Source organism: Gorilla gorilla, chromosome X (assembly GCF_029281585.2).
Source record: "Gorilla gorilla gorilla isolate KB3781 chromosome X, NHGRI_mGorGor1-v2.1_pri, whole genome shotgun sequence".
Taxonomy (NCBI): domain Eukaryota; kingdom Metazoa; phylum Chordata; class Mammalia; order Primates; family Hominidae; genus Gorilla; species Gorilla gorilla.
Window position 1 is genome coordinate 109,298,567 of NC_073247.2, and position 27,492 is coordinate 109,326,058.

Here is a 27,492-nt window from a genome sequence, read left to right on the forward strand (position 1 = left end):
TATCTTTGTTGGTTTAAAGTCTGTTTTATCAGAGACTAGGATTGCAACCCCTGCCTTTTTTTGTTTTCCATTTGCTTGGTAGATCTTCCTCCATCCTTTTATTTTGAGCCTATGTGTGTCTCTGCATGTGCGATGGGTTTCCTGAATACAGCACACTGATGGGTCTTGACTCTTTATCCATTTTGCCAGTCTGTGTCTTTTAGTTGGAGCATTTAGTCCATTTACATTTAAAGTTAATATTCTTATGTGTGAATTTGATCCTGTCATTATGATGTTAGCTGGTTATTTTGCTCGTTAATTGATGCAGTTTCTTCCTAGTCTCGATGGTCTTTACATTTTGGCATGATTTTGCAGCGGCTGGTACCGGTTGTTCCTTTCCATGTTTAGTGCTTCCTTCAGGAGCTCTTTTAGGGCAGGCCTGGTGGTCACAAAATCTCCCAGCATTTGCTTGTCTGTAAAGTATTTTATTTCTCCTTCACTTATGAAGCTTAGTTTGGCTGGATATGAAATTCTGGGTTGAAAATTCTTTTCTTTAAGAATGTTGAATATTGGCCCCCACTCTCTTCTGGCTTGTAGAGTTTCTGCTGAGAGATCTGCTGTTAGTCTGATGGGCTTCCCTTTGTGGGTAACCCGACCTTTCTCTCTGGCTGCCCTTAACATTTTTTCCTTCATTTCAACTTTGGTGAATCTGACAATTATGTGTCTTGGAGTTGCTCTTCTCGAGGAGTATCTTTGTGGCGTTCTCCGTATTTCCTGAATCTGAACGTTGGCCTGCCTTGCTAGATTGGGGAAGTTCTCCTGGATAATATCCTGCAGAGTGTTTTCCAACTTGGTTCCATTCTCCCCGTCACTTTCAGGTACACCAATCAGACGCAGATATGGTCTTTTCACATAGTCCCATATTTCTTGGAGGCTTTGTTCATTTCTTTTTATTCTTTTTTCTCTAAACTTCCCTTCTCGCTTCATTTCATTCATTTCATCTTCCATCATTGATACCCTTTCTTCCAGTTGATCGCATCAGCTCCTGAGATTTCTGCATTCTTCACGTAGTTCTCGAGCCTTGGCTTTCAGCTCCATCAGCTCCTTTAAGCACTTCTCTGTATTGGTTATTCTAGTTATACATTCATCTAAATTTTTTTCAAAGTTTTCAACTTCTTTGCCTTTGGTTTGAATTTCCTCCTGTAGCTCGGAGTAGTTTGATCGTCTGAAGCCTTCTTCTCTCAACTCGCCAAAGTCATTCTCTGTCCAGCTTTGTTCCTTTGCTGGTGAGGAACTGCGTTCCTTTGGAGGAGGAGAGGTGCTCTGCTTTTTAGAGTTTCCAGTTTTTCTGCTCTGTTTTTTCCCCATCTTTGTGGTTTTATCTACTTTTGATCTTTGATGATGGTGATGTACAGATGGGTTTTTGGTGTGGATGTCCTTTCTGTCTGTTAGTTTTCCTTCTAACAGACAGGACCCTCAGCTGCAGGTCTGTTGGAGTTTGCTAGAGGTCCACTCCATACCCTGTTTGCCTGAGTATCAGCAGCGGTGTCTGCAGAACCGCGGATTTTCATGAACCGCGAATGCTGCTGTCTGATCGTTCCTCTGGAAGTTTTGTCTCAGAGGAGTACCCGGCCGTGTGAGGTGTCAGTCTGCCCCTACTGGGGGGTGCCTCCCAGTTAGGCTGCTCAGCGATCAGGGGTCAGGGACCCACTTGAGGAGGCATTCTGCCCGTTCTCAGATCTCCAGCTGTGTGCTGGGAGAACCACTGCTCTCTTCAAAGCTGTCAGACAGGGACATTTAAGTCTGCAGAGGTTACTGCTGTCTTTTTGTTTGTCTGTGCCCTGCCCCCAGAGGTGGAGCCTATAGAGGCAGGCAGGCCTCCTTGAGCTGTGGTGGGCTCCACCCAGTTGGAGCTTCCTGGCTGCTTTGTTTACCTAAGCGAGCCTGGGCAACGGCGGGCGCCCCTCCCCCAGCCTCGCTGCCACCTTGCAGTTTGATCTCAGACTGCTGTGCTAGCAATCAGCAAGACTCCATGGGCGTAGGACCCTCCGAGCCATGTGCGGGATATAATCTCCTGGTGCGCCATTTCCTAAGCCCGTCGGAAAAGCGCAGTATTCGGGTGGGAGTGACCTGATTTTCCAGGTGCCGTCCATCACCCCTTTCTTTGACCAGGAAAGGGAACTCCCTGACCCCTTGCGCTTCCCAAGTGAGGCAATGCCTCGCCCTGCTTCAGCTCGCGCACGGTGTGCGCACCCACTGTCCTCCGCCCACTGTCTGGCACTCCCTAGTGAGATGAACCCGGTACCTCAGATGGAAATGCAGAAATCACCCATCTTCTGCGTCGCTCACGCTGGGAGCTGTAGACGGGAGCTGTTCCTATTCGGCCATCTTGGCTCAGGAACCCAAACCTGTGTATTCTTATGCTTAGGTTTGATGAAGAAGTGGAGAGTAGTGGAGAAATATGATTGGACAAAGGGGATATGATCTAATAATAATAAAGTGTGGGGGACTTAACAAGGCCTGTGTTTTCTGATTCTTTTCTGTGTCCTTGTATCTTCAGAGATAAGGATGTTCCTTTCCTCTGAATGTGGGGTTTGGGGGTACCTCTGGAACGAAGGTTTTATGGCCTGCTTCAAGAGAGAAGGGCAAGGGGAAGGTGAGAGTCACCTTGCTTCTGCTATTTTATCAAATGCCAAGGTGACATACTGTTGGTAGCGGGTCTTGAACCCCATCAGTAGCAAAACAAGGGACTTCTCACTCTGAAAAGCTGGTAGATCAGTGTATTCTACATCTGAAGGATTATACTCATAATAATAAACATATAAAATAAGCCATAAGGCCAGGCACCATGGCTCATGCCTGTAATCCTAGCACACTGGGAGGCAGAGGCGGGCGGATCACAAGGTCAGGAGTTCGAGATCAGCCTGACCAGTATGGTGAAACCCCATCTCTACTAAAAATACAAAAATTAGCTGGGCGTGGTGGCACACGCCTACTGTAGTCCTAGCTACTCAAGAGGCTGAGGCAGGAGAATCGCTGGAACCCGGAAGGTGGAGGTTGCAGTGAGCCGAGATCGCGCCACTGCATTCCAGCCTCAGCGACAGAGCGAGACACCATCTCAAAAAAAAAATAAATAAAAAAATAAGCCATAAGGCCATGAATGTACTCCATCAATAGGTATTTACTGAAGAAATACTATGTGCTTAGTACTGTGGGAAATATAAATGTAGAAAGCTTGCTCTGTTTACTTGGGTAATCAAGACTTATAAAAAATAAAGGAATTATATGCAAAAACAAATATGTACCAAAATGATGTTCTATAGGTTTCATATATCCTAGAATTTTCAAAATAATCTAAATTCATTATCACATCACATGTTTACATTTTTAGTGCAAAAAATAGGCTCTGTGGCAATAGTACCTCAGAGAAGGACAAGATCACTATAGTTTGTGATACTCCAAAAAGTCTTCACAGAGGAGGCAAGGCAGCTTGTTTATCCTAGAGATATTGTGTCATCTCTTTTCAGATAATTGTCTGATTATACCTGTGGCTATTTCCCGTTGAATTTCTTACTAGTTGGTTTTTGGTTTTGTTTCTGTTTTTCAGGATAAGGTCTTGCTCTGTTGTCCAGGCTGGAGGGCAATGGTGCAGTCATGGTTCACTGCAACCTTGGCTCAAGTGATCCTCCTGCCTCAGCCTCCTGAGTAGCTGGGACTACAGGCATGCGCCACTGTATCTGGCCTGTTTTTTTCTTTTATCTTCTTTTTTACTCATTCATAATAATGCAGAATTAGAAGCAATCCCACGTCTTTTTTTATCTTTATCGAGGTATAATTGGCAAATTATGTATATTCAAGGTGTACAGCATGATATTTTTATATGCATATACATTGTGGAATGATTTCTACAATCAAGCTAATTAACCTGTCACCTCACATAGTGATGGAGTCCATAGTGATGGACCTCACAGGTTTTTTTCGAGTTAATTTTTGCATTGCTTCAACACTGCTTCTACCAGAGTCCCCATTCAAACACATATCACTATGGTAGTTCACAGTAACATGCAAGAAATCATTACAGAGCATTTGAACTGGATAATTTTATTTATTCATTGTGGTCAGACAGCAAGTCTAATTCTGTTGTCATTTTTATACAGGTGATGGTTTAAGGAAAAAAATTATTTACAGACCTCAACAGCCTATCTCGATTTCTGTATTTTTCTTATCAATGAAATAATAAAGATGAGCGCTTCAAACTATGCCTCTCACAACTTTCACAAAGCATGGCAATAATCTATAATTTATGTCACTCTCACCTGTAAGGCTGAGAATCATTGACAGAACCTAAAGGGAGGGAAAAAAGTCATCTTTCTAGATAAAGTGATGATAGTTTTTCCCAGCTTTTAAAAAAATGTATGCAAGGAATTTGTGGTGAAATACAATAGCATTTTAATAAATTGTTATTAACTTGTATTACTAATAAAAATTTAAGCCTATTGATCTCACCTGAGAAGCTTAAAACATTGACCAGCTAAGGCTTTAGTCACACATATTCTTAGAGTTTCTCAGAAACCAATAGCTTTTATGATTTTAAAAAATCTATTTACAAACATCATCTTCACATTCCTCTAGCCCTGCTTTTATTAAAGGAAACCCTACAGGCAAAAATGTAATTTTTCCAAAGTTGGACATATGGCTGATGTCAGAACCAGCAAAATCGTGTTATACAAAGCCAAACGCTGAGTTAAACCTCCCAATGCTGATGTTCATCAGACCCCAGAATAGGTGTCTGTTACAGGATGAGCAAGATGTTAGTCATAGAAGTAGAACTCTATGGAGATATAACTACTCACCTGCAAAATCAGGTGGCTCTGAAAATGAATAGCACTGTAGCGTTGGGCCAATTCCTGCTGCCCTTGGCACTGGGAATGCAATCTTGTATGGCAAATCAAATGAGCAGAAGGCTTGGGGCCAGAATACTATCAAGCTCTTCTCAAACTTTAAATGGATGAGAAGTCCTGCTCACTGCCATGGAACATGGCATGGATTTTAAGTGGCTAGTAGGCCATTTTATTTTGTTCTGTTCTTTCTTATTTTTGGTAAGCAGAGCTGGCGGTATGAGATAAACTTACATAAACAGTGAGTTCTTGATTTTTATATTTCTCATATAGATCCAAAGTCAGCAGCTTCATTTACACGTAGCTGTAAAACTAGAGGAGATAAACTAATAGCATAGGATTATGTTGAAAAATCAGGATGGGGAAGAATCCCCAGAAGAGCTTGACATTTTATTAATCCCTACTGAAAAACATGTTCCAAAATTTTTAAAAATGTCCTTCTAATAGCATATATATATGTATGTATGTGTGTGTGTATGTGTATATATATATATGTGTGTGTATATATATGTTTGTGTGTGTATATATATATGCGTGTATATATATATAGTTTTTTCCATCTAGTTTTCTCTCAGTAGTGTCTATTTAATCTAGAAAGCTTCTCAAGCCATGAACTTCTCTATGGATTAGATTCTGTGTATTAGAGCGCAAGTGAGTATAGCTTTAGTCCTTGAATGAGCAGGGAAACTCCTCAATGAGAAAATATGGGATTTTCCAAGAAATTCCTCCAGGGCCCTTCCTATTCTTAATGTTTTCTCTGTAGTTGAGGATAATAGCTGCATACCTTCTAGCTCCCCCAATTCTAGAAACAAGAATAATAAAGCCTTGACAATCCATGAGAAGACTTTAATCTGTTCTCAGGATTCCCGATTCCAGCTCAGTTTCTAATGTTCCTGGATGGTGACTCATATCTCAAAGGCAATTTTGGATTTCAAATGGTTTTCCAAATCTACATAAAGAATTTCTGGATTGTTTGCTGTTTTAAATTAGCCAAACCACCCTTTCTCTCTAATAGCCTGTATAATTGAGAGTTGGCTATACATTGTTTGATACCTGTAAAAAGTAACTGAACATTCTGAATAGTGTATTTTGATGACTGCAATTTCAGGTGCCCAAGCTTGACCAGGTTGCTTCGTTTTTGCTCACAGTGGTATTCAGATATGCCCCTATTTAAACAACCCAATAAATGAAAATAATATTTTACAAGATTGATAAATGAAGGTGATTTTTTTTCCCCTCAGAGATCTCTTACTTTTAAAAGAGATTCATTGTATTGTTAGTCATGTCCTCCGTTGCATTGAAAACATCTGTTTCAAAAAAAATTCACATTTATGGGTTATTTTCCTCAAATTATTATTTTCCTCATATTGTAAGTCACCTGGATCTACAAAAATAGGCTAAAAGACAGTTATTACCACGTGTCATATTCACCAGTTCTCTCTTTTCTTTAAAAATGCTTAGATATCTTTAAAATGGTTTTTAAGTGTTTAAAGGAATAGTAGTCCATGCATAGCCCTCAGTATACCTAAGAAGATGAAGTATACTTGTGACTCTGATTGATAAGAATGCCTGTAATTTTCAACAGAGGTTACTGTTTCAGTGGTGGCCCAGATATCCATCTGTCAGTCTTTGTCAAATAGCTTATTTGTTATTTTTCTGTAGTCTCTTAAACTGTTATTTTTTATTTATTTTTATTTTTTATTTTTATTTTTTTTGAGATGGAGTCTCGCTCTGTCACCCAGGCTGGAGTGCAATGGCGCGATCTCGGCTCACCTCCGCCCCCCAGGGTCAAGCGATTCTCCTGCCTCAGCCTCCCGAGTAGCTGGCATTACAGGCGCACTGTAATTTTTGTACTTTTAGTAGAGACGGGTTTTCACCATCTTGGCCAGGCTGGTCTTGAACTCCTGACCTCATGATCCACCCGCCTCGGCCTCCCAAAGTGCTGGGATTACAGGCGTGAGCCACAGCATCTGGCCCCTTAAACTGTTTTTGTTCTTTCCATACATTCATTCCCTACCCCCCTGCTTTCTCCCAATGTTCCATTCTAAAAGTGAATAAAAAAATTCACCTACCAAATCTGGATAACAAGAATGTTATTTCATTTTACTTTAATCTTTGCTATTCTTAGACCTTCTTTTCTTCTTCATCTTTTCCAATTGAAATAAAGAAGATTTTTGATGTATGTACAGGCTATGTTTTTTTAAAAGAACTGTTAAAATTGTGCAACTTCAAAGCATTTCCAAATGTTGCATTTTCAAAAATGTTTTATCATATTTTTCTTTAAATTTCCTGTTGCTGTGTAGTCTCAGTGATGGCTGAAGGCACTGAATTTTACATTCTATATTGCTTTTTGTGTTCCACATCTAGTTAGTAGTTATAACTTCTCCCACACAATAACAGTGCTTTTGTGGAAATAATTACTCAAAGATGATTTATTTCTAATGATTTTTTCATATCATGATTTTAAAATATCTTCTAATTTCCACTTACATAAATGTTTTCCTTCTCTATTTAGATAGAACACAGATACATGTTGATTACATCCTAATCTATCCTTCATCTACTTCCCAGAAAGATTTCAGGTGGTTTACAACAAAGGCCCATTAAAGTTAAATTAAAAGTTAGAGGAAAACTTTTACACAATTATTCCAAATATGTAAATTAAGGCTAGTTACTATTATTGAGCATTAAATTTAGCTCTGAGCTTACTGGAAGCCAATACAGAAAAGAAAACATGTTATGTTTTATAATTCTTATTATCGGACAAAACACAGATAGTTTAAAATGGAAGACGAAGTACAACATTGTCTTTGGTAATAGTTTTAGAGATGATCCAAGAATGTTCTTCATGATCACTTGTTTCATCAACGAACCACTTTCATACTGCCTTTGTGTTCATTTATGAAACACAATTAAATATTGCTGTTTTGGTCTAAATGTGCCTCCCCAGAATTCGTATGTTGAAGTCTACCCTCCATTGTGATTGTATTAGAAGGTGAGGCCTTTGGGAGTTGATTAGGTCATGAAGGCTCTGCCCTCATGAATGGAATTAGTGCCCTTACAGAAGAGGCCTGAGGGAGCTTGTTTGCCCCTTCCACCATGTGAGGGCACAGCGAGAAGGTGCAGTCTATGAGGAAGCAGGCCCTCACCAGACCCTGCTGGCACCATGATATTAGACGTCCCAGCTGCCAGAACTGTGAGAAATAAATTTCCGTTGTTTACAAGTTACCCAGTCTATGGTATTTTGTTATAGCATTCCAAATGAACTAGACAATTGCATTTATGGAATACAATTTGCAACACATTGTACAAAATGATGTATATTCTGGAATGAGTCCTCTTCCCACTCCTTACTCCCCTTTCCTTACATACACATTCCTTGCCTTTCCTCACCCCCAACAATAGTTCTGGGACAGGAAGATTTTCATTTACTTCTAAGAAGGTATAAAATCTTGATATGGTTTGGCTGCCCACATCTCATCTTGATTTGTAGTTCCCATAATCTCCATGTGTGGTGGGAGGGACCCAGTGGGAGGTAATTGAATCATGGCGGTGGTTTCCTCCATGCTATTCTCAGGATAGTATGTTCTCAGGAGATCTGATGGTTTTATAAGAGGCTTCCCCCTTGGCTCTGTTCTCATTCTCTCTCCTGCTGCCCTTTGAAGAGGTGCCTTAGCCACAATTGTAAGTCTCCTGAGGCCTCCCCAGCCTTGGGGAACTGTGAATCAATTAAACCTCTTTTCTTTATAAATTACCCAGTCTTGGGTATTTCTTCAAAGCAGCATAGGAATGGACTAATACAAATCTTAATTCTTCTTGTAAACATTTATTGAACACCAACTTTGTGCATCTTTCTCTTTTCAAATTATAAATTATTTCAAATGTACAGAAAATGTTATCCCTAGAACTCTTACCAAACAGGCTTTATAGAAGTTTGTGATTAGTAACTATCTGCCAATAGAAGTCATTTGCACATAGGTCCTAGAATCATAGAATTTTAAAGGTGAAAATGAGGTTAAAGAACATTCGCTAACTCCTTCCTTTTACATAAACATTAAGGACTTATATAGGTTCTTATATCTAGTTAGTAGAAAAGTTGATGACAGAACTTACGTCCTCTAGTACTTTTTCTACTATACCATAATATAGATTTGCTGGATTATATATACATTCAAACTGTGCTTCTATTCCTGTATGTGATAAACCCAAGCCTCGTGTGATCTTGTTACTCGCTATACAGAACTTACATCCTTGATTAGTATGTAGACTACCAGTTTGTTTATTTTTTTAAGAGATGGGGTCTCGCTATGTTGCCCAGCCTGGTCTCAAACTTCTGGACTCAAGCAGTCTGCCTGCCTGGTCCTCCCACAGTGCTGGGATTATAAGTGTGAGCCACCACACATCTGGCCCAGACTTTCAAGTTTCATAGTGAAAGTGTCTGGCAGATTAATGAGTTGTTGATGCATTCAGTCAAGAAATACTTCTGAACTATGAGGTTCATAATTTGAGGTTTATCTGGTTAAAATCATGACTGCTTTCATTAGTGCTTTAATTAGTTGAATTCTGTATTTCAGAGAGGCAAAACTAGGAACTGCATTTTACTGATAATTGAGTTATACTATGCCTTTTAGGCAAATGGAACCCTCATTTTTTTTTGTCCTTATGGTCATTATTAATATTTTGTTTGTTCTTATTTTTGCTTGGAGAAGGAGAACTATCATTGCATTACTGCAAACAGTATATTTATTTACCTCCTGCCCATGAACACTTCTTTCCCTATTTGGAGAAATAAGATACTGTTTGTTCACAGACCTCCCTAGTGGTCTGTCTGTTAAGCAGCAGCAGTCCTGAACTAAGGGCACAAGAAAATGGAGCTGGTAATCACAAGCAAATAATGCAAGACTTTTAACACTTTACATAACAGATTCAGGTGGGGCTTGCCTACTTTATTATCCAAGGTGTTGCTATTTCCTTTCATGCCTTTGGAGATCCCAGAAGAAGGGGAGCTAGCTGAGTCAAACCTCTGTCTCACAGGGCTTTCATGAACAATGACAATTCATTTCAGCCTAGAGGCAAAGAGGGTGCCTTTTCTTACGAGACTTTTGTTCTTATTGCCTGGTGAATTTTTAAGTCAAATTGGTGGAAAATTGGAATGTTTTCCTCTCTTTTGTCCTTTTGCATCTCCATACCTCCCTCCCTCCCAGTATTTTTGAGACCAGATAGAAGCAGATAGACTCATGGGGGCTTCCTTTGTCCCTAACTCCTATCTAGAGTACTTGCTTTTCCTAATATATATAGAAATGATTTGAAAGAATTCTAACTAACCTCAGATATGGAGATAATGACCACGATTAAATGGACTGAACATCTCATTCTTATCAATTCCAATTCATAATCCTATTTTATTTAAGTGGTTATCTTTGTCCTTTGGAATTCCAATTAGCCAAAGGATGCCAGTACTGTTAATAATACCGTATGCCAAGGGAAATTATTTCCTCTGCTTCCACGACTACCAGGGTTCACTTTGTGGAAGCTGTGTGATAACATAATCCCTCTTACCCACCACCTCTTTTGGGCAATATTTGAAAATGAAAAAGGGAAAAGAGCTGGGGGAGAAATCATTCAAATAAATTTACAATAGTTTCAAAACCAGATTTGCTCATTAAAAATAGTACTTGAAATAGATAGCAGCTGTGGTTTCCATTTTGTAATTTTTTTATGATCTATTTCATTTCTGTGTTCTAAGCTACTTAAAACTGTTGTAAGCTATTGATAATATAATTTTCCCCAAATTATTTGGCTCCTCATTTCATTTTCCCTGCTGTGTTTTATAAAATTTCATATCAGAAATAAGAATTAACTAGATATTTTTGAAATTTTGAGTAATTTTTATTCACTGTAGAATTAGATTTCTTTTAAGAAAAAGAAAGCTAGTACAGTAAAAATCAGCATTTCAGATGTGGGTGGCAAGAATTAACTAGATTTTAGAGTAAACCGTAGAATAGTACCCTCATCTTTGCTCCTTACCATACTTTGTTTTCTGAGCATTTATCACCACCCATCATGTATTTATTTGTTCATCATTTGTCTTCTGCTCCCCACTGAAATGTAACCTCCATGAGAGAAGATGCTTTAACTCCTCTAGTTACCCAAAGACTCTCCAGTGCCTAGAACAGTGTTTGGCAAATATTTATAGTAGTTGCTCAATATTTGTTGTATTAGTGATTAGCCTGCATGAGCTATCTGGCTTGCCCATTTCAAGTGCTGTGATGAATATTCTATGCCGGAGAAATCATCCTCCAGACTGGATCGTTACCATTATCTTCATTTGGCATTTTATTACCAACAAGATAGTACCCCAGGTACCATAATAAAAATGACTTAAGTGCTTTCCATGTCCATGTGCCTTTATATTTTACTTAACAACATATATTCTTCACATTGACATACATTCATTCAGTAAATATTTGTCGAAAACTTACAATGAGTCAGACACTTACTTGCCCAGAAATAGAGGCATAAATAAGATATTGCACCTTTACTGTAACTCTACTAGAACACAACCCTAGAAAAAATTCAGAATCTGTCATCTCCATAGTTGTGGATTTCTCTACAAAGTTGAAATTTATTGTTGTTTTTGTGACAACAACATACTTTTGCTGATTTTTCTGATACCTTTTGATTCATCCTCATCATTGATGTTTCTTTTTCTCCTTGTACATTAAATGCTTTTGTTCACCAAGGTTCAACCCTCACACTCTACACAAGAATCTTTCTGTGTGATTTCACCCACTCTCATATTTTTAACTGTCTATATGCAAATCATTTCTAACTCCGTAGCTATAGCCTACAGTTCTTCCTGGAACTTAAGGCTTGCATAATGAAATGCCTGCTGGACAATTCTGCCTAGATGTTCAATAGGCACCTTCAGTTCATGTCAAAATCTTAACTCTGCTTTTTCTTCTAAAATCTATTCCGTTTTTGATTCTTTGTAGGCGGCACCACCATCCAGCTACTCACTCTAGCAGGGAACTGGGTGTGAACCTTGATTCTTCCTTCTCTATAAATCTCCACATCTCACAATCTCTGTATCCTGCCCGTTTTCCTTCCTAAATATTTCTTGAATGTGTCACCTCTGTGGCTTCCTAACTACCATTGTCCTATTCCCATGTTTTACCAACTGTTGCTGAGACAACTGCAGCAATCTTCTAAATGGCATTCCAGCTTCCAGTCTTGTCCCCCTTCAAATCCCTCCATTCTTTTATAATTTTGCCCACTGTGTCCCCCTGCCTGGACTGCCCTCCCTTGTTCTTTTCATTGGATGAACTCCTGCTCATCCTTTTAAAACTCAATTCGGCCCCATCACCAGGGGGCTATGAATATACTTTCTCAGTTCTTGCATGGTGCTTTCAGCATGTTGTTCCCACTGAATTCCCACACTGCTTTGTCTTTGTTTCTTTACCTGCCTGTCTTTCCTATTAGATAGTGAGCTCATTGGGAGCATGTCTTATTTATCTTTGTAGATCCAGCATTAAGCATGTCATTGGGAACTTAATAGGCCCTTCAGACATTTTTGAATAAATGAGTAGATGAATGAACAAAAGAACAAACAGCAAACAAAGGGTAGCTTTGAGGTACAATATAAGTATATCAAAGAATACAATATTCTTTTACTTTAGATATCAACCTTATAATTTATTAGGAGAAATAAAAACACAAAAGGGCAGTAATATACCAGCCCACATGTAGTCTCATATTCCAGTACAGTTTTATCTGACTTTGCCTTTTTGATACTGATGACACAGGGAGCATCTGGGGCTAGATAAACTGCTCATGCTCTGAACTATATGTTGAATATTTTGATAGAAACTATTTTTGCCTGTGGCTTATTTGTCATATGCCGCTTGAGTGTGAACTTAATTTGCATGACTGCAATAAATGAAAAGTGTTTCTTATTTCCTACTTTGAGTACATAAATTTGACCTTGATCAATGTCAGCAAACCAGGCCTCTGGCAACCACTTCACAATTTTGACTATCCAGAGAAGTTCATCATCATCTTTAGACAACTTTACCCTGGAATGGCAGGTTTAGTTAGTATCAGTGGAGTCTTGTCAGACCTGTTTCCTAACAAAAATGACCTCAAGCAGGAGTGTGTGGTTTTCTCTGAGAAAGCTTTTCTTCCCCTGAGCAGATCATAGCCTCCACAAATGTCTTTGAAACAGGCATGCAAAGATTGCTCTATACAGAAGATTGTGACACCGAACATGAGGTTGCTTTGAATGGTTATCCTAAAGTGACCTGCCAAACTGAAGGGCAAAAATGCCACTGCTCTTGAAGTCTTAAAATAGTATCTCTTCTTGTTGAATCCATGGGAATAGAAAAAAGAAATTGTGGTCAGGCCATATGAGAAGGAATGCCAAAAAAAAAAAAAAAAAAAAAAAAGTCACCATATCCATTTAGCACTTGGTAACAAAAAGGTAAGAATAGACATTGAATACTGTACTATTTTTAGTATCCATTCCAGCATAGTGCTAAGTATGTCTTGCCTCCAAAGCGTGTTACTCCTTCTACCTTCTCCATCTCTAACAGTAATAAGCCCAGTCACCTAAGTTCAAACTCTGAGTCAACTTTGACTCAAGCTTCTCATTGATTCCCTAGAACCATTGGTTACCAATTTAGATTTCGTTATCTCTTGAAACTTTTGTACCTCCAAGTACTCTAAAATTCTCTTATTTGAACATGTCCACTTCCTTCCACCTTTCCTAGTCCACACCCACTCTGCTTCTGCTTTTCCGTTTGGTATTCTACAAGCCTTTTTCCCATTCAACTTTTCCATCTATCTCATTTCTGTCCCTACCCAACTATGACTCTGCTGTCCAACATGTCAGTACGTACTCAAAAGCACTCCTCATTCATTCTCTACCCAATTCTCAGCTGCTCCTAGCCCCAACCCTGCAAATAACCATTGTCCATTTTCTCCTCTACTGTTCCCAGACTAATTAATGCTGGTAGGCAACGACATATAATAGTAGCACGTTGATCAGGCCCACTGCAAGTGAAAGAAAAATTCTAAATTCATTAGTTAGAATTTTGAAAACAAAACATCTGTCCTAATACATCTACTTGGTTCTGAAAAACTGTGATTACTGTAATTATTGAGAGGTTTCTGTAACCCAAATACTTAACTGGGTCATACATGAAAATTATTTTTAAGATTAAAAGTAGAACATGTATTGTACTGACAGAATTTTCTTTAGGATTTACATGAGTCTAATCTGATAGAATGGAGGAATGTAATTGAAAACTAGGAAGAGAAATCTAGGCATGGAACTTCATCATCCAAACATTTTTTTCCCTGATTAAAAGCAATATATCAGCGTGTGTTTTTCAAATACAGGCAGTCCCTATCCTACAAATGGCTGTAGACAGATGTAGGGCATATTATTGTTTGAATCCTGATTACCCAAGTGGGAAAACTTTGCTTTAGATGTCAGTTGTTTGGAATCCAGAAAGCATTTTCCTACCAAGGCAGTGTTATAAATGGTGGTTGGGCTCCCCTAGGATAGCCAATAATGTTACTGAAATACTATACATTTGCAGTGAAACAGTAGTGAACACATTTATGATATACTACTAATTAAACAAAAGCAATAACGTTGAATAAGATCATTTTATATTTTGGGCTTCAATGGTGGTGCTTGAGGAAAAACAGGTTTAATTATAAGAGGATGAAAAAGTAGATGGAGACTGTGTGAAATCTCAAAATAGGGCTCATGAGCATTTTTGAAGACTTCAAATGACACGTGTTCTTTATCAAGTCTAACTGATTTTAAAACTTGTGAACTTTTACTTCCCTTTTTGTGGTTATAAGTGTTTTGTAGTACAACTGTTGTGCTATGATTCTGGTCAGTTTTTGTCTAGTGATGAAAATAAAACAAGGGAAGAGGATAAAGGAAGAGGATATGGTGCCAGAGGAAAATTTTGAGAAGAGGGGGCTTATATGCAAATATGAGGATTAAAAAAACAACTTTATACTTTAGCACCACAAGCATTCCACAAGCACCAGCAACCAAAGGAAAAGGAGTTCTTTTGCTTAGTTCTTAGGCCATCCTATATAAATGTCCTAAATAGAGATAAAAGTTGCAATAAGTTAAAGAGGCTAAGTTGAGCCACACTATAAGGAGATGATATGTAAACCGCAAAGCTTGCATGAGCTGAGGTAGGAAGAGAGTTATTTATTTGCTTTTGTTGTTGTTATTTGTTTTTTGTCTTCAGTTGTGTCTTAATCTGTTTAGTGTTGCTATAAAGGAATACCTGAGGCTGGGTAATTTATAAAGAAAGGAGATTTATTTGGTTTATGGTTCTGCAGACTGCACAGGAAGCACAGTGCCAGCGTCTGCTTCTGGTGAGGGCTTTAGGTTAATTCCACTTATGGCAGAAGGAGAAGGGGAGCTGGCATGTGCAGAGACCAAATGACAAGAAAGAGAGAGGGAAGGGAGCTTACAGGTTTTTGTTTTTGTTTTTAAACAACCAGCTTTCTCAGGAACTAACGGAGCAAGAACTCACTCATTACCACAAGGAAGACATCAAGTCATTCATGAGGGATCCACCTCCATGACCCAAATTCCTCCCATCGGGCCCCACTTCCAACATTGGGGATCAAATTTCAACATGAGGTTTGGGGGATAAACATTCGAACTATGGAAAGTTGTATGGACTATATCTTGGAAGAGGGAAGGATATGTTGGAAGTGTGCTACCTTCTAAGTGTCAAAGGTTGAGTCAGAGAAACAGAGAGAAAAAAAGGCCAAGGTGGGCAGATCACAAGGTCAGGAGACCAGCCTGGCCAATATGGTGAAACCTCATCTCTACAAAAAAATATATATATATATATGCTGGGCATGGTGGCACGTGTCTGTAATCTCAGCTACTTAGGAGACTGAGGCAGGATAATCGCTTGAATCCGGGAGGCGGAGGTTGCAGTGAGCTGAGATGGCGCCACTGCACTCCAGCCTGGGTGAAAGAGCAAGACACTGTATCAAAAAAAAAAAAGATTTTAGTTCTGTTGCACATTATAAATGGAATCCTCCTTTGATATCCTTGGAAAGGATTTGGTAACTACTTATATTGTTTTTCAGTCATGTTTTGTATTCACATTCATTTTTACTTGGATATGACTCTGTACTCGTAGGGAACTATGAGGCAGCTTGGCTTTATTCAAGTTATATAGGTGTGATAGATTTCCCAAGATCACATTAATTGAGCTGTCAGTGGGGGACAAAAGAGTATGATTACTCTAAAGAGTAAGAATAGAGGAGGTAGAAGAAGACAGATATAGAGCCACATAGTTAATTCTCTTTGCTGTTTACCAGCTGATGAACCAACAATTATTCAACAAATTTTTACTGTGCTGTGTTCTAGGCAATGTGCTAAGTGCTTAGAGATGCAGTGGCAAAGTACTTGGAATACAGTAGTACACATGATATTACATCTGCCCTCATATGTTTTACAGATAAGGGGAGGGTACAGATAAGTAGATAAGGAATTATAATGAATTATGTTAAGTGCTAATGTGGAGGTACTGTTGGGTATTAAGGGCATATATAGAAAAATCACCTAAATATGACTTTCGGAATTAGCACACATCCTAGAGCATTCTAAACTGATATAGAAAGATGTGTCAGAGTGAAACAGGAAAAGAGAAGTTAGGCAAGAGGCAAATATTCCTAAAAGAAGAAATAATGTTTAAGATTCAATCATATGACAAGAAGCCTAGAGAGAGTACTGGGAAAAAAAAATAGCCAAAGAGAGATTTCTACTTCTGAAAATTGTATAGTAACTTGTGGCAGAACAATGCTCTGCCAAGAATATCTACATAAGCCAGATAACAGACAAAAAGTCTGTTTGAAGGCATTGGAAAGTAGCCAAGACAGCCAGGGCTTGAGAAGTTAAAATCTCAAGCAAGGAAAACTACAGAGAAATGAGGCATATTTCCTTTTGGGGCATTTGCCAATTCTTACAGCATGATACAGAGAAGTCACCAGAAGTTCCAGCTATCTTATAGGCTTAGAGAGAGAGGAAATCATTGAGGGCTGTCAAGGCAGTCAGTACTGAAGGGGGCCAAAATCCTGAAGAGAGTGGATGAGTAGAGAAATGAACTTGCACTCAGTAGTTTTAACCTCCAGGCATTTGCCAAATCCTTAAGCTGTTCATGGGATGAAAAAGCCTAACTCGTCAAGCAGTAAGTGACTGAAAAGCAGAGTGGAACTTTCCCACTCATAGTATAAAAGAAATAGAAAATAATGTTCAGGGCCCTCCACAGAGGAGCAGCCCCAAGAAACACCCCAGCATTTCATTTGGGACTCTTAAAGAACCTACCCTTTAGGAATTGGTATGAACTAAATATAGAATGAACTTTTGAAAGACTGCAACTTCACCTATTTGTTCGTTGATTCCTTGATTAGATTAAGGTGATCTACCTCTACTCCAGCTGCCTATAAATGATAGAGAGAACCCTCTCTGGAGGAAAATATCATCTAGTGGCTCCAAGATTTCTGCAAACAAAATGTCTATATTTAATCATGCATTAATTGGCATATGAAGAAACCGAACCAAGGGAAAAATCAGACAATAGAAATAGACCTACCAATGATTCAGCTGTTGACATTCTCATAGACTTTTAAATTAGCATGATTTTTAAAATTACTATGATTAATAAGTTTGAGAAAATAGATGACAGTATTGAGAATCTCTCCAAGGAACTGGAATCCATTAAAAAATAATAAAGAGGTAGGAGGAGAGTGACAATTAGTGAAAACTGTTTCAATAAGGAAAGAGTAGCTGATACTGACTTATGCTACAGTGAGGTCCTTTGGATATAGTAACAAGGAGCACAGATACTAAGAAGTCCTTTGGGTTTCATATGTAGATCGTTGGTGAGTGCAGGTTCAGTGGAGTGGTGGGTAAAGAGGCCATGATGGTGATAAGGTCAGATTTGAGGTGAGTAGGGAAGGTGACTATGGAAACATGAAAGGTATGATGGGCTTAAAGTTTTGGTCCATTAATTTGTAGTGTCATAAATCTATTGTATATGACTCTTTAATTTTCTCTAGAAACACTCATTGACTTGATTAGAAATAATAGAGATAGGTTGTATTGTTCTCCTTCCGTCTTCCCCCTTTCCCATTCCTTCCTCTCTCTTCCTTCCCCTTCCTTCTTCCAGTCGTTTTCCATTTTTACTTCCTTTTCCACAACTATTTTACATTATTTTTCTTTATTCTTCTTTCCTTTTCTTCCTTTCTTTCTTTTCTAATAGAGGAAATAGAAATAACATTTGTAGATTGAGGGGAGAGAGCTTGTATATTGAGAGACCTCGTCAGACTCAAAGCATGCCATCATAAATCTGAGATATTTAGAATATGTATTCCAGTAAAATCGGCTAACTTAATTTTTACAGACATAGCATACATCACAGTTAAAATGCCTTTTAGAGGCCCATTCTGTTTTACAAGACCAAAATTAAATGTATATATGCTTATATACATACTAATATTTATCTGTTATGTGCACATATCTGTGTGCATCCATGTATGTAACAACACAGTGTTTTACTGAAGTAAATTTTTAGGATTGAAAGAAATAGGTTTCTCTAGTTGTATAGACTGCTTATGAAAACATTACAATTCGATATGTAGAGAGATGATGATTACAATTTATTAGTCCATCACCATTTGGAACAATAGATGGCCAAATGTAATTAACCATTGAAAGAAATACATTTTACATGTCCTAAATTTCATTTCTAATTACTTGTAACTGAAACTCTCTAGAATCTTAAAATCCATTTTGTCTTATGAAAGGCTTCATTGCTTATCCCTGTTGTTGCACTATTACTTTAGATTAGAGTAACTTCATTTTAAAATTACATGTCAAATATAATTTGCTATTAGTAATGTGGAATGTGTGGCTTCACTCTGAGAAAAAAGCCTGTTCAGCATTTTTTAATATCATATACCTAAACAGCGCTTCCAGGATGATTAGATCACATCTGGCACAATGTAGATCTATTTGTACTTGCATAATGCATGTGCATGTACACACTGTGATATTTTACGACTATTTGGGTACATTGATTTTTCTATAAAGAGAACTATTATCCACATCTTTTTGCACAGAAGTACACTTAAATATTGGCATAGGTAAACAACTTACTAAAATAAAACTCGTGCTTGGCACAACTATTACTGGTGTCACAGATTTTACAACTATAATATTTCTGAAAAGCTAGCTTGAACGCTTTGGAACATTTTTTTCTGAGTGAATGCAGAGGCAGTTTGGTGAGCTGTAAAACTTCTACTTTTCATTTTGTATTCTAGTCTAGGCCAAATCTTAAAAGTGTCACTAAATCTGATTCTATCTTGAATTGTGGCCCAGTGTCATCCCCAGAAGGAGGCTTCTCCCCAGCACTGGCTAGGTAAGCAGCCTATGTGAAACAAAGGAAGCGGCTTTGCCAGCAAGCAACTATTAAGAATGGGAAAGAGTTTGAAATAGGCTAACGAAATGCAAGAAGTAAATCCAAAGTCCAAAAGTAGAGGCAGCTTTAACTCTGCACTATTTTTATCTTGTGATCCTGTTTGAAGAAATGTCTCAATTCATTATAACTGAAGTAAAAGTCACTAGCATAATATGGAAACAATCTTAAACTGGTAAATATTCCTTCTCCTTACTTAACATAAAATAAAACCCATATTAAGATATTAGTTCCTCCTCATCAGCATGGGGAATCTCTGTATAGACTGTCTGAGGACGTGGCAGTTGACTGACACTAGAGTGGGCAATCTCAGAGACTGGAAATTGATGTCGAAAAATTTGGTTTTGCCTGCTCTGTTTAATCTGTAATTAGTCAAATTTAATCTTAGTGGATAAGGTATCTGAATTGGGTTCCCAAAACTCATCTTTATTTCTATTTTTTTTTTTTTACATTTTGCAATACTTATGAATATTTTGAATATTTTTGAATTTTGAACATAAAAGTTGCAAGAATAGTACTTGGAAATTCCTGTATACCCTTTACACAGATTCACCATTTTAAACATTTAGCCACATTCATTTTGTTATGCCTCTTAAATTTTTAATACTTCAATTACTGTTTCCTAAGAGCAAGATTATTCTTGTAGGTAACAATAGCAAAGTTACCAAATTCAGGAAATGTATCATTAATGTAATACTTCCATCTAATCAACCATCCATGTTCCAATGATGTTAACTGTCTCAGTGATATCTTTTATAGCATTTTCTCCTCCAATGCAAGATCCAGTCCAGAATCACACATTGCATCAAGTTGTTATGTCTTCTTAGTCTCCTTTAATGTGGAACAGTTCCTCATACCATTGCACACACTGTTAAATATGAAGAAAACTGGTCATTTTATAGAAGATTCCTCAATTTGTATTTACCTCATGATTAGATTCAGGTTATGTACTAATGTCCTAACTACTAGATAAGCAAAGTATGTCCTTATGGTTCACATCTGAAGGCACATAATGTCTCTCTGTCCCTCACTGGTAATGTTAACTTCGATCATCTGGTCAATGTGTTGCCTGATATCTTCATTTTATAGGTAATATTTTCTGTGTTTCAACTAATAAGCAATCTGTGGAAAGACACTTTACGACCATGTAAATATATTGCTCTACATCAAACTCCCCCTCTAGCCTTAACTACTATTGATGATTCATTCCTGAACCAATCTTTACCACAACAGTTGCATGTCATCTTGTATTAATTTCTTTTGGAATGAGAAGAAAAACAATAATTTACTCTGGTAATTTTTTCTGAAGAATACCGTTGATTTCCTTTGACAATGTTCTAATAAAGGAAATTGCTCTCTATGGAATCGTAGTGATCTGTATCCTCTGAGTAGTTACTCATTCTAACTCAACCAAAATGAGCAGAAATTAAAAGCAAATGATTTTTGCTCTAGAATCAATACTTATGTTCACAGTCAGTATATATGCTCTGCAACAAGTTGTACTCTGGGTATACATATACAAAATTTCAGTGTTGCTTAAAAAAAAAAGAAAGCATTTTTATTGACTTAATGGAAGAATTCTGTAGTTTTTAACTACTTTATTTTTCTGGAATTTGTTTACTTTAAAACTTTTCAGCCTTTGCTTTTCCATCTCTTTAACAAATTATCACCTCATTCATTTAGTCATGTTCTCTTTAATTTATATATTTTTATTCTTTTGCCATTCCACATTGCCTAAATCCTTGTGGCTAGGATTACTTAAATTTTTCTACATGGTTTTCATTCACCCCCATTCTTATAAATTATGTGTCATTTATTTACTAAATATCTTGGTCATGTTCAAGAATTGAAGATGAGAGTTTTCAGTTATCACATTGAAAAAGATTAAAATTGTATTATATACATATAAATATTATACTATAAAAATCCTTATATAAGTTCTACAAATCAGTATTTTATATATTTAGTGAACTGCACAAAAGGCAAATTCTATTCAGTGTAATAACCCTAATTTTATTTCTTAATTTTAAAATTTTAATCTTTTCTACTTAACATTCTCCATAAATAGCTTATTGTAGTGTTACAATGAAAGAAAAATTTTAACATCCTCATGAACCCTGACTACTTAGTATATACATATGTAAGGTGAAATAGGTTAAATAGCTTATGTGACTATTTTCTAGTTACTTCATTAAGTCTCTAATGCCTTTTGGATAAACAAAAATGATGAAAAGTAGGTCAATTGGCTACCTCAGCCAGGTGATCAAGATCAACATCATTAGAGATAGTGATAAGACAGGTAGATAATATCTTCTCTTCATGCAATGAGAATGGCATTTTGCCTCCGTCTTCCCCCAGAACATATAACCCCAGTCTAATTATGCGGAAATTGTCAGACAAACCCAAATTGAGGGACATTCTACAAAATACTTGACCATTACTCCTCAAAAGTATCAAGGTCATCAGAAACAAGGAAAGTTTAAGAAGCTGTCACAATCTAGAGGAGCCCAAAGAGATGTGATAGCTACATGTGATGCTGTATACTGGCTGAGATCCCGAAACAGAAAAAGGATAGTATGTAAAAACTAAGGAAATTTGCATAAAGTATGGACTTTAGTTAATGATGACTTATCAATGTTGGTTTATTTGTTTGACAAATGTAGCACACTAGTATAAGATATTAACAATAGGGGAAAGTGGGTACAGAGTTTATGAGCACTCTTATACTATCTCTGCAATGTTTCTTTAAACCTAAAATTATTCTAAAATAAAATTTTATTTTAAAAGATATGTGTATTGGGAAAGTTAAATTTTATATGAACAGTGATGTTGGATTCTTAAAATCAGAAAGTCCCTGAAAGTATACCATAAAATGGTTTTTTTCTAATTGTATTTATTTATTTTTTTGAGACAGAGTCTCACTCTATCACCCAGGTTGGAGTGCAGTGGCATGATCTCGGCTCACTGCAACCTCAGCCTCCTGGGTTCAAGCGATTCTCCTACCTCAGCCTCCCAAATAGATGGGACTGCAGGCACGTGCCACCACACCCAGCTGATTTTTATATTTTTAGTAGAGACGGGGTATCACCATGTTGGCCAGGCTGGTCGAACTCCTGACCTCAAGTGATCCACCTGCCTCCGCCTCCCAAAGTGCTGGGATTACAGGCGTGAGCCACTGCACTCGGCCAAATGGGGTTTTTAAATACTTGGTAAAGAATAGATCATGCCGAAGGTCACTATCATCTAGCTTTATATTTTTTAAATAACAAAGTATACAAATATATACTGATTATTGTTTCAAGTACTATATGTTATAGAGAATAAGAATAGGAAGTGATTAAAAGACTATGGTCCCAGTACATGGTAACATTGGTGAACACAATTTATACAAACAACAGAGAATAGAGTCTTCATTCCAACCTTTTACACATCCTTAGGGAAAGTGCTATGTAAATGATACAATTGCTTTATACTTCATAGGGATACCACACAAAGGGAACACTTTTAATATCAAAGGATTCTAAGAATTTCAAGAAGTTTACTAAATGAGGAATTAGAGGAAGATGCAGGTAAGTATATCATAAGGAAATATAATTTTAAAAGCTTATCAGTGCTAACTCAGGCTCAGCTATTATAATATGTAGCATCTTATGGACAAGGACAAAATAAATCTCACTGAAAACTTAAGACCATTTTTCACCTTGAAAACTCAATGTGGAATTTTCCATGAAGAGCCCTTGTCATCAAAGCACTCAGATATAGTATTGACCATATGAAGCCACACTAGTACTTCTGGCTCATTGGAATGAAAATATCATATGAGTCAGCTTTTAAATTTTTTAAAAATTCTATTATTCTGATCTTAACACATTATTACTACATGAAATTTATCCTCAACGTTTTGACCAGCTCTTTTTAAGTAGACTATTGTACAGGTATGACAAGTATATTAAAATACACATAACAATTTCATATTTGTATCAGAGTATATCAAATTACCAATGTCTTCAAATATTCCACACTAGAAATACCTGTTTGTAGAATTTCTGTACTGGATCACTTACCTCTTCTTTCTATAGCATTTTGGCTTCACACCTTTCTCCCATAAATCCAACAGTTCAGTTACACTTTTTTCAAGTATGTTTAAATATTGGATTGAAAATCATGTACCCTGAAACCTCATAAAACTCTGTCACCAAAGAACATGTCATCAGATTGAGTAGGATCCAATACAGACCTGGATTATATAAAAATTATACAAAATTATACACAAGCAATTAAGTCTAAAATACATTTCTTTACTGCTGAATTATAAGCACGGTATTGTGCCAGGTACTGTAAGGGTTGAAAATAAGCTGAATAAACCATAATCTCTGTTTTCAAGGACCATACAGTTCATTGGAGGAAGCAAACATATATATTCAAATACTTTTATTACAATATATATTCATATTTCACAACAGAGGTAAAACTGCATTATATGGACATATGGAGGAGAGAAGGATTGAATTTTACTAGGGACATCTCAGAAGCATTAAGGGTGGAAAAAGTATTTGAATTGGGCCCTAAATGAATGCAGGAAACGTCAGTAGGTAAAAATGGACTAGGAGGATAGGGAGGTATTTCAGATAGAGGGGGCATAAAGATGGAAAAGCATGCAATGTTTACAAGTAGCCCAGTGCAACTAGAGTGAGAAGTCAGAACCTGGAAGGCCAAATATATGACTGGGGAGTTTGAACATCATTCTGTATTAGAGGTTTTTGAGTGGTAGAATTTCAAAATCCTATCTTTTATATTTGAATGTCTATTGGGCAATCATGATAGACGGGAAGAGACAGAAACCACTTAAGTGATGCTATAATAAGGCTTGAGTTTATTTAAGTAGATACGTTCACTTAATTTTAACAGGTTAGTTAGGTGTGGTAAACAGCCTCTAAGATAGTTCTGAATGATTCCTGCCTCCTGGTATTCATGTTCTTTGAGTTTGGGGTTGGCCTAGTGACTGGCTTCTAACAATAGAAGGAGAAATTGATGGGATGTCCCCTCTGAGATTAGGTTATAAAAAGAATGTGGTTCCCTTCCATCTTCTGTGCTCACTCTCTGTCTCACAGATCATGAGCTTCCATGTTGTAAGGACACTTAAGCAGTTTATAGAGTGGGCCACATGTCCAGGAAAACCTGGTTGCCAGCAGCCATGTGAATGGACTTAGAAGAAGGTCTTGCCCTGGTTGAACCTTATTTGAAATCGAAGCCTTGATCAGTGGCTTGACTATAACCTCATAATAGACCTTGTGCCAGAGACACTACTTAAGCTAAGACTAAATTCTTTTTTTTTTTTTTTTTTTTTTTTTTGAGACAATCTCGCTCTGTCGCCCAGGCTGGAGTGCAGTGGTGCGATCTCGGCTCACTGCAAGCTCCGCCTCCCGGGTTCACGCCATTCTCCTGCCTCAGCCTCCAGAGTAGCTGGGACTACAGGCACCCGCCACCGCGCCCAGCTAATTTTTTGTATTTTTAGTAGAAACGGGGTTTCACCATGTTAACCGGGATGGTCTCGATCTCCTGACCTCATGATCTGCCCGCCTTGGCCTCCCAAAGTGCTGGGATTACAGGTGTGAGCCACCGCGCCCAGCCAAGAGTAAATTCTTGACATATAGAAACTGTGAGGTAATAAATGTTTATTGTTTTAAGCCATTAAATTTTGCCATAATTTATTAGGCAGCAATATGTCATTAACAGAAGTCAAATCCAATATCTAGCCTGGTTTATCTTTGTACTAAATTATTGAATATTTTATTTCTATCATTTCTATACATAATATGGCTTAAAGATTACTGAATTATAAATAAAATCTAGAATTTTCTCCATATTGCTTAGTATAATCTTAACTATTATATTATATTGTGAAAGCTTTGTGATCCCTTGCATTTACAGCTTTTAGAGAAATGAAAGATACAGGATTTATATGTAAGAGAGGTCTTAGAAACCTATTTTGAAATTAAACATTTTTAATATTTTCTGTTCATCCTTTTTAGGAAAAAAAACTTGTTTATAAAGTTTTTACTAAAGTTAAAGAACACTAACTTTATGGATTCACTGCAGCTTTGATAATGAAAAAACTACTGGAAAATAATTAAAGAAGTTGCTAATCAGTTCATTAATCAAGTGTATCTGCTGCACATTATACTGAAACAAATTGAAAAGGATGCTGTGCTAGCCAGCAACTCCCTCTCAACTAAAGTCAAAAGTGAAGATAAACTAAATTGACTTTTCCTTTATGGTTGATTTCTATCTAAGTAGATCCATCTCTAAAACACTGAATAAAGAAAGTTGCCCCATACATAGATTCAAGACTCCACTAGGATTCTGTATCTTAATACTACTGAGAATAATTTGAACTATATTTAATCAGTCTGTCTTTAGTTTTTGTTTTTCGTTTTGTTTTCATTTACAACCCACAGACCACTTTCATTTGTAAATGTTAAATATACTTAGAAAGAAGAAGAAAAAAAAACACCACCTTGCTCACTGCATTAAGACAACTGGTTTTGTAACCCGATCAAAAGAATTAAATAGCTTTCTATATAGCTTACCCTCCCACAAAGTCTTTCAATGCACAAAATATTTGTCAGTGGTCAGAATGATTCCAGTCCATCCCACTCTCTGTGCTGCCTTAACTATAAAAATGGCAGTGAGGCATTGCAGCTTGAAAAAAATACAGTCAGATTTTCAATTATGATTAGAGTAGATCTCCCAGAGAGGTCTCCACAGAAGGCCCAAGGTTCTCTGAAGGGTAAAAGGAGTGACAAAATTCTGACATAAAACAATATAGTCTTTCCTCTCTTTTCTTGATACCGACCTTCAAATATTTTGGGGTTTTTAAAAGCCAAATTCTAGAAGAAATTGAAGGTTCAAAATTGGAATTCGCTTGAGTTTCATTAGGTTTAAGCCAGATACCAGCCTATGTCATTTTCTAAAAGCAGAATAATTTAGTTTTAAAGCAATAGTACAAGACAAACAAACAGGTACCTGGCAATCACATTAAGACTCCCTTGGTGTAGACAGATATGTATAACTTCTTTTGACAGGTTATTTTGTTTATTCATTCATTTAATTTTGGCACTTAATTTTAAAAGAGGTTAGAAATCATAATCTTTTGATATATGTAATTGGTATGAATCTGAAATCAGTAAACTAAGATGCATAAGAAATGTAATTTTCTTTATTTTCTTGTAACTGAATTAATTCTATCTTAAGACCCTATTCTACTGGAAGGTACCGTGGAAGATGAGAAAACAAACCACAAAAAATACACAAATTTATACTTCACATACTGTCCCCACCATGTTATAAGGTTATAATACTCATCCACTAAGACATGAGTTGCATGTTTACCCCATTATAGATTATTTAGGATTATGCTGAATTTACAAGTGAAGGAAATGAGCAAAGAAATGCCACTGGATAAACAGTGTTTTGCTTTCCAGAAGCATTAATTTAAGTGACTGGCCCATGATTATCCATCTGCTCTATCAGTGAAAGATCCCTAAAGACAATGCTTGTCTTCTATCCTTGTCATACTCAGTACACTGTTCGCATTAGCAAGTATTTGCCCAAAATTGCTCAATTTGGGATACAGAATAGAAATATATGTACAGTGGTGAGTCACTGATAGGATCTGAGTGAAAATTTTTTACATTTTCTTAAGGCTTAGGTGAATGGACACAGTTTTCTATTGTTTTGTTTACCTTTGTCTGGTTTCCCTTCCCACCCCCATGCACGTGCTCATGTGCATTTAATTAAACAAAGAAGAGTTCCAGGAAGTTGGGAATGTCAAATGGGAACAGACACCTTCACAGGAGCTGAGAAAATATGCTATATCATTTATCCTTGTGCAAACATGCAAACCAGATTTGAATAGTTTTTAATTGATTTGCAAACTTTGCAGTAGAATTTTCTGGTAATTAGCAACTTGCTGAGATTAAGTGAAGTCATAGTTAGCTTCACAGTGGTTTAAATCATATTTCATTGTTTTGCATGTTTTAAAAGTCATGTTGTAAATTAAAAACGCAAAGAAAAAAATCACC

General features: G+C 37.1%; 1 protein-coding gene across 4 annotated transcripts in view; it reads left to right on the top strand.

The window, feature by feature from the left end:
- Nucleotides 1–27,492, top strand: part of DIAPH2 (diaphanous related formin 2) — a 914,723-nt gene that overhangs the window by 836,304 nt on the left and 50,927 nt on the right. Inside the window, exon 28 of one of the 4 annotated variants that reach the window (XM_063703103.1) lies at nt 22,889–22,974. The exons of the other annotated variants lie outside the window; for them this stretch is intronic. Coding sequence (XP_063559173.1) covers nt 22,889–22,932 — 44 coding nt within the window. The 3' untranslated portion in view covers nt 22,933–22,974. Of the gene's footprint in view, nt 1–22,888; nt 22,975–27,492 lie in introns of those variants that run through there. 4 annotated transcript variants of the gene reach the window in all.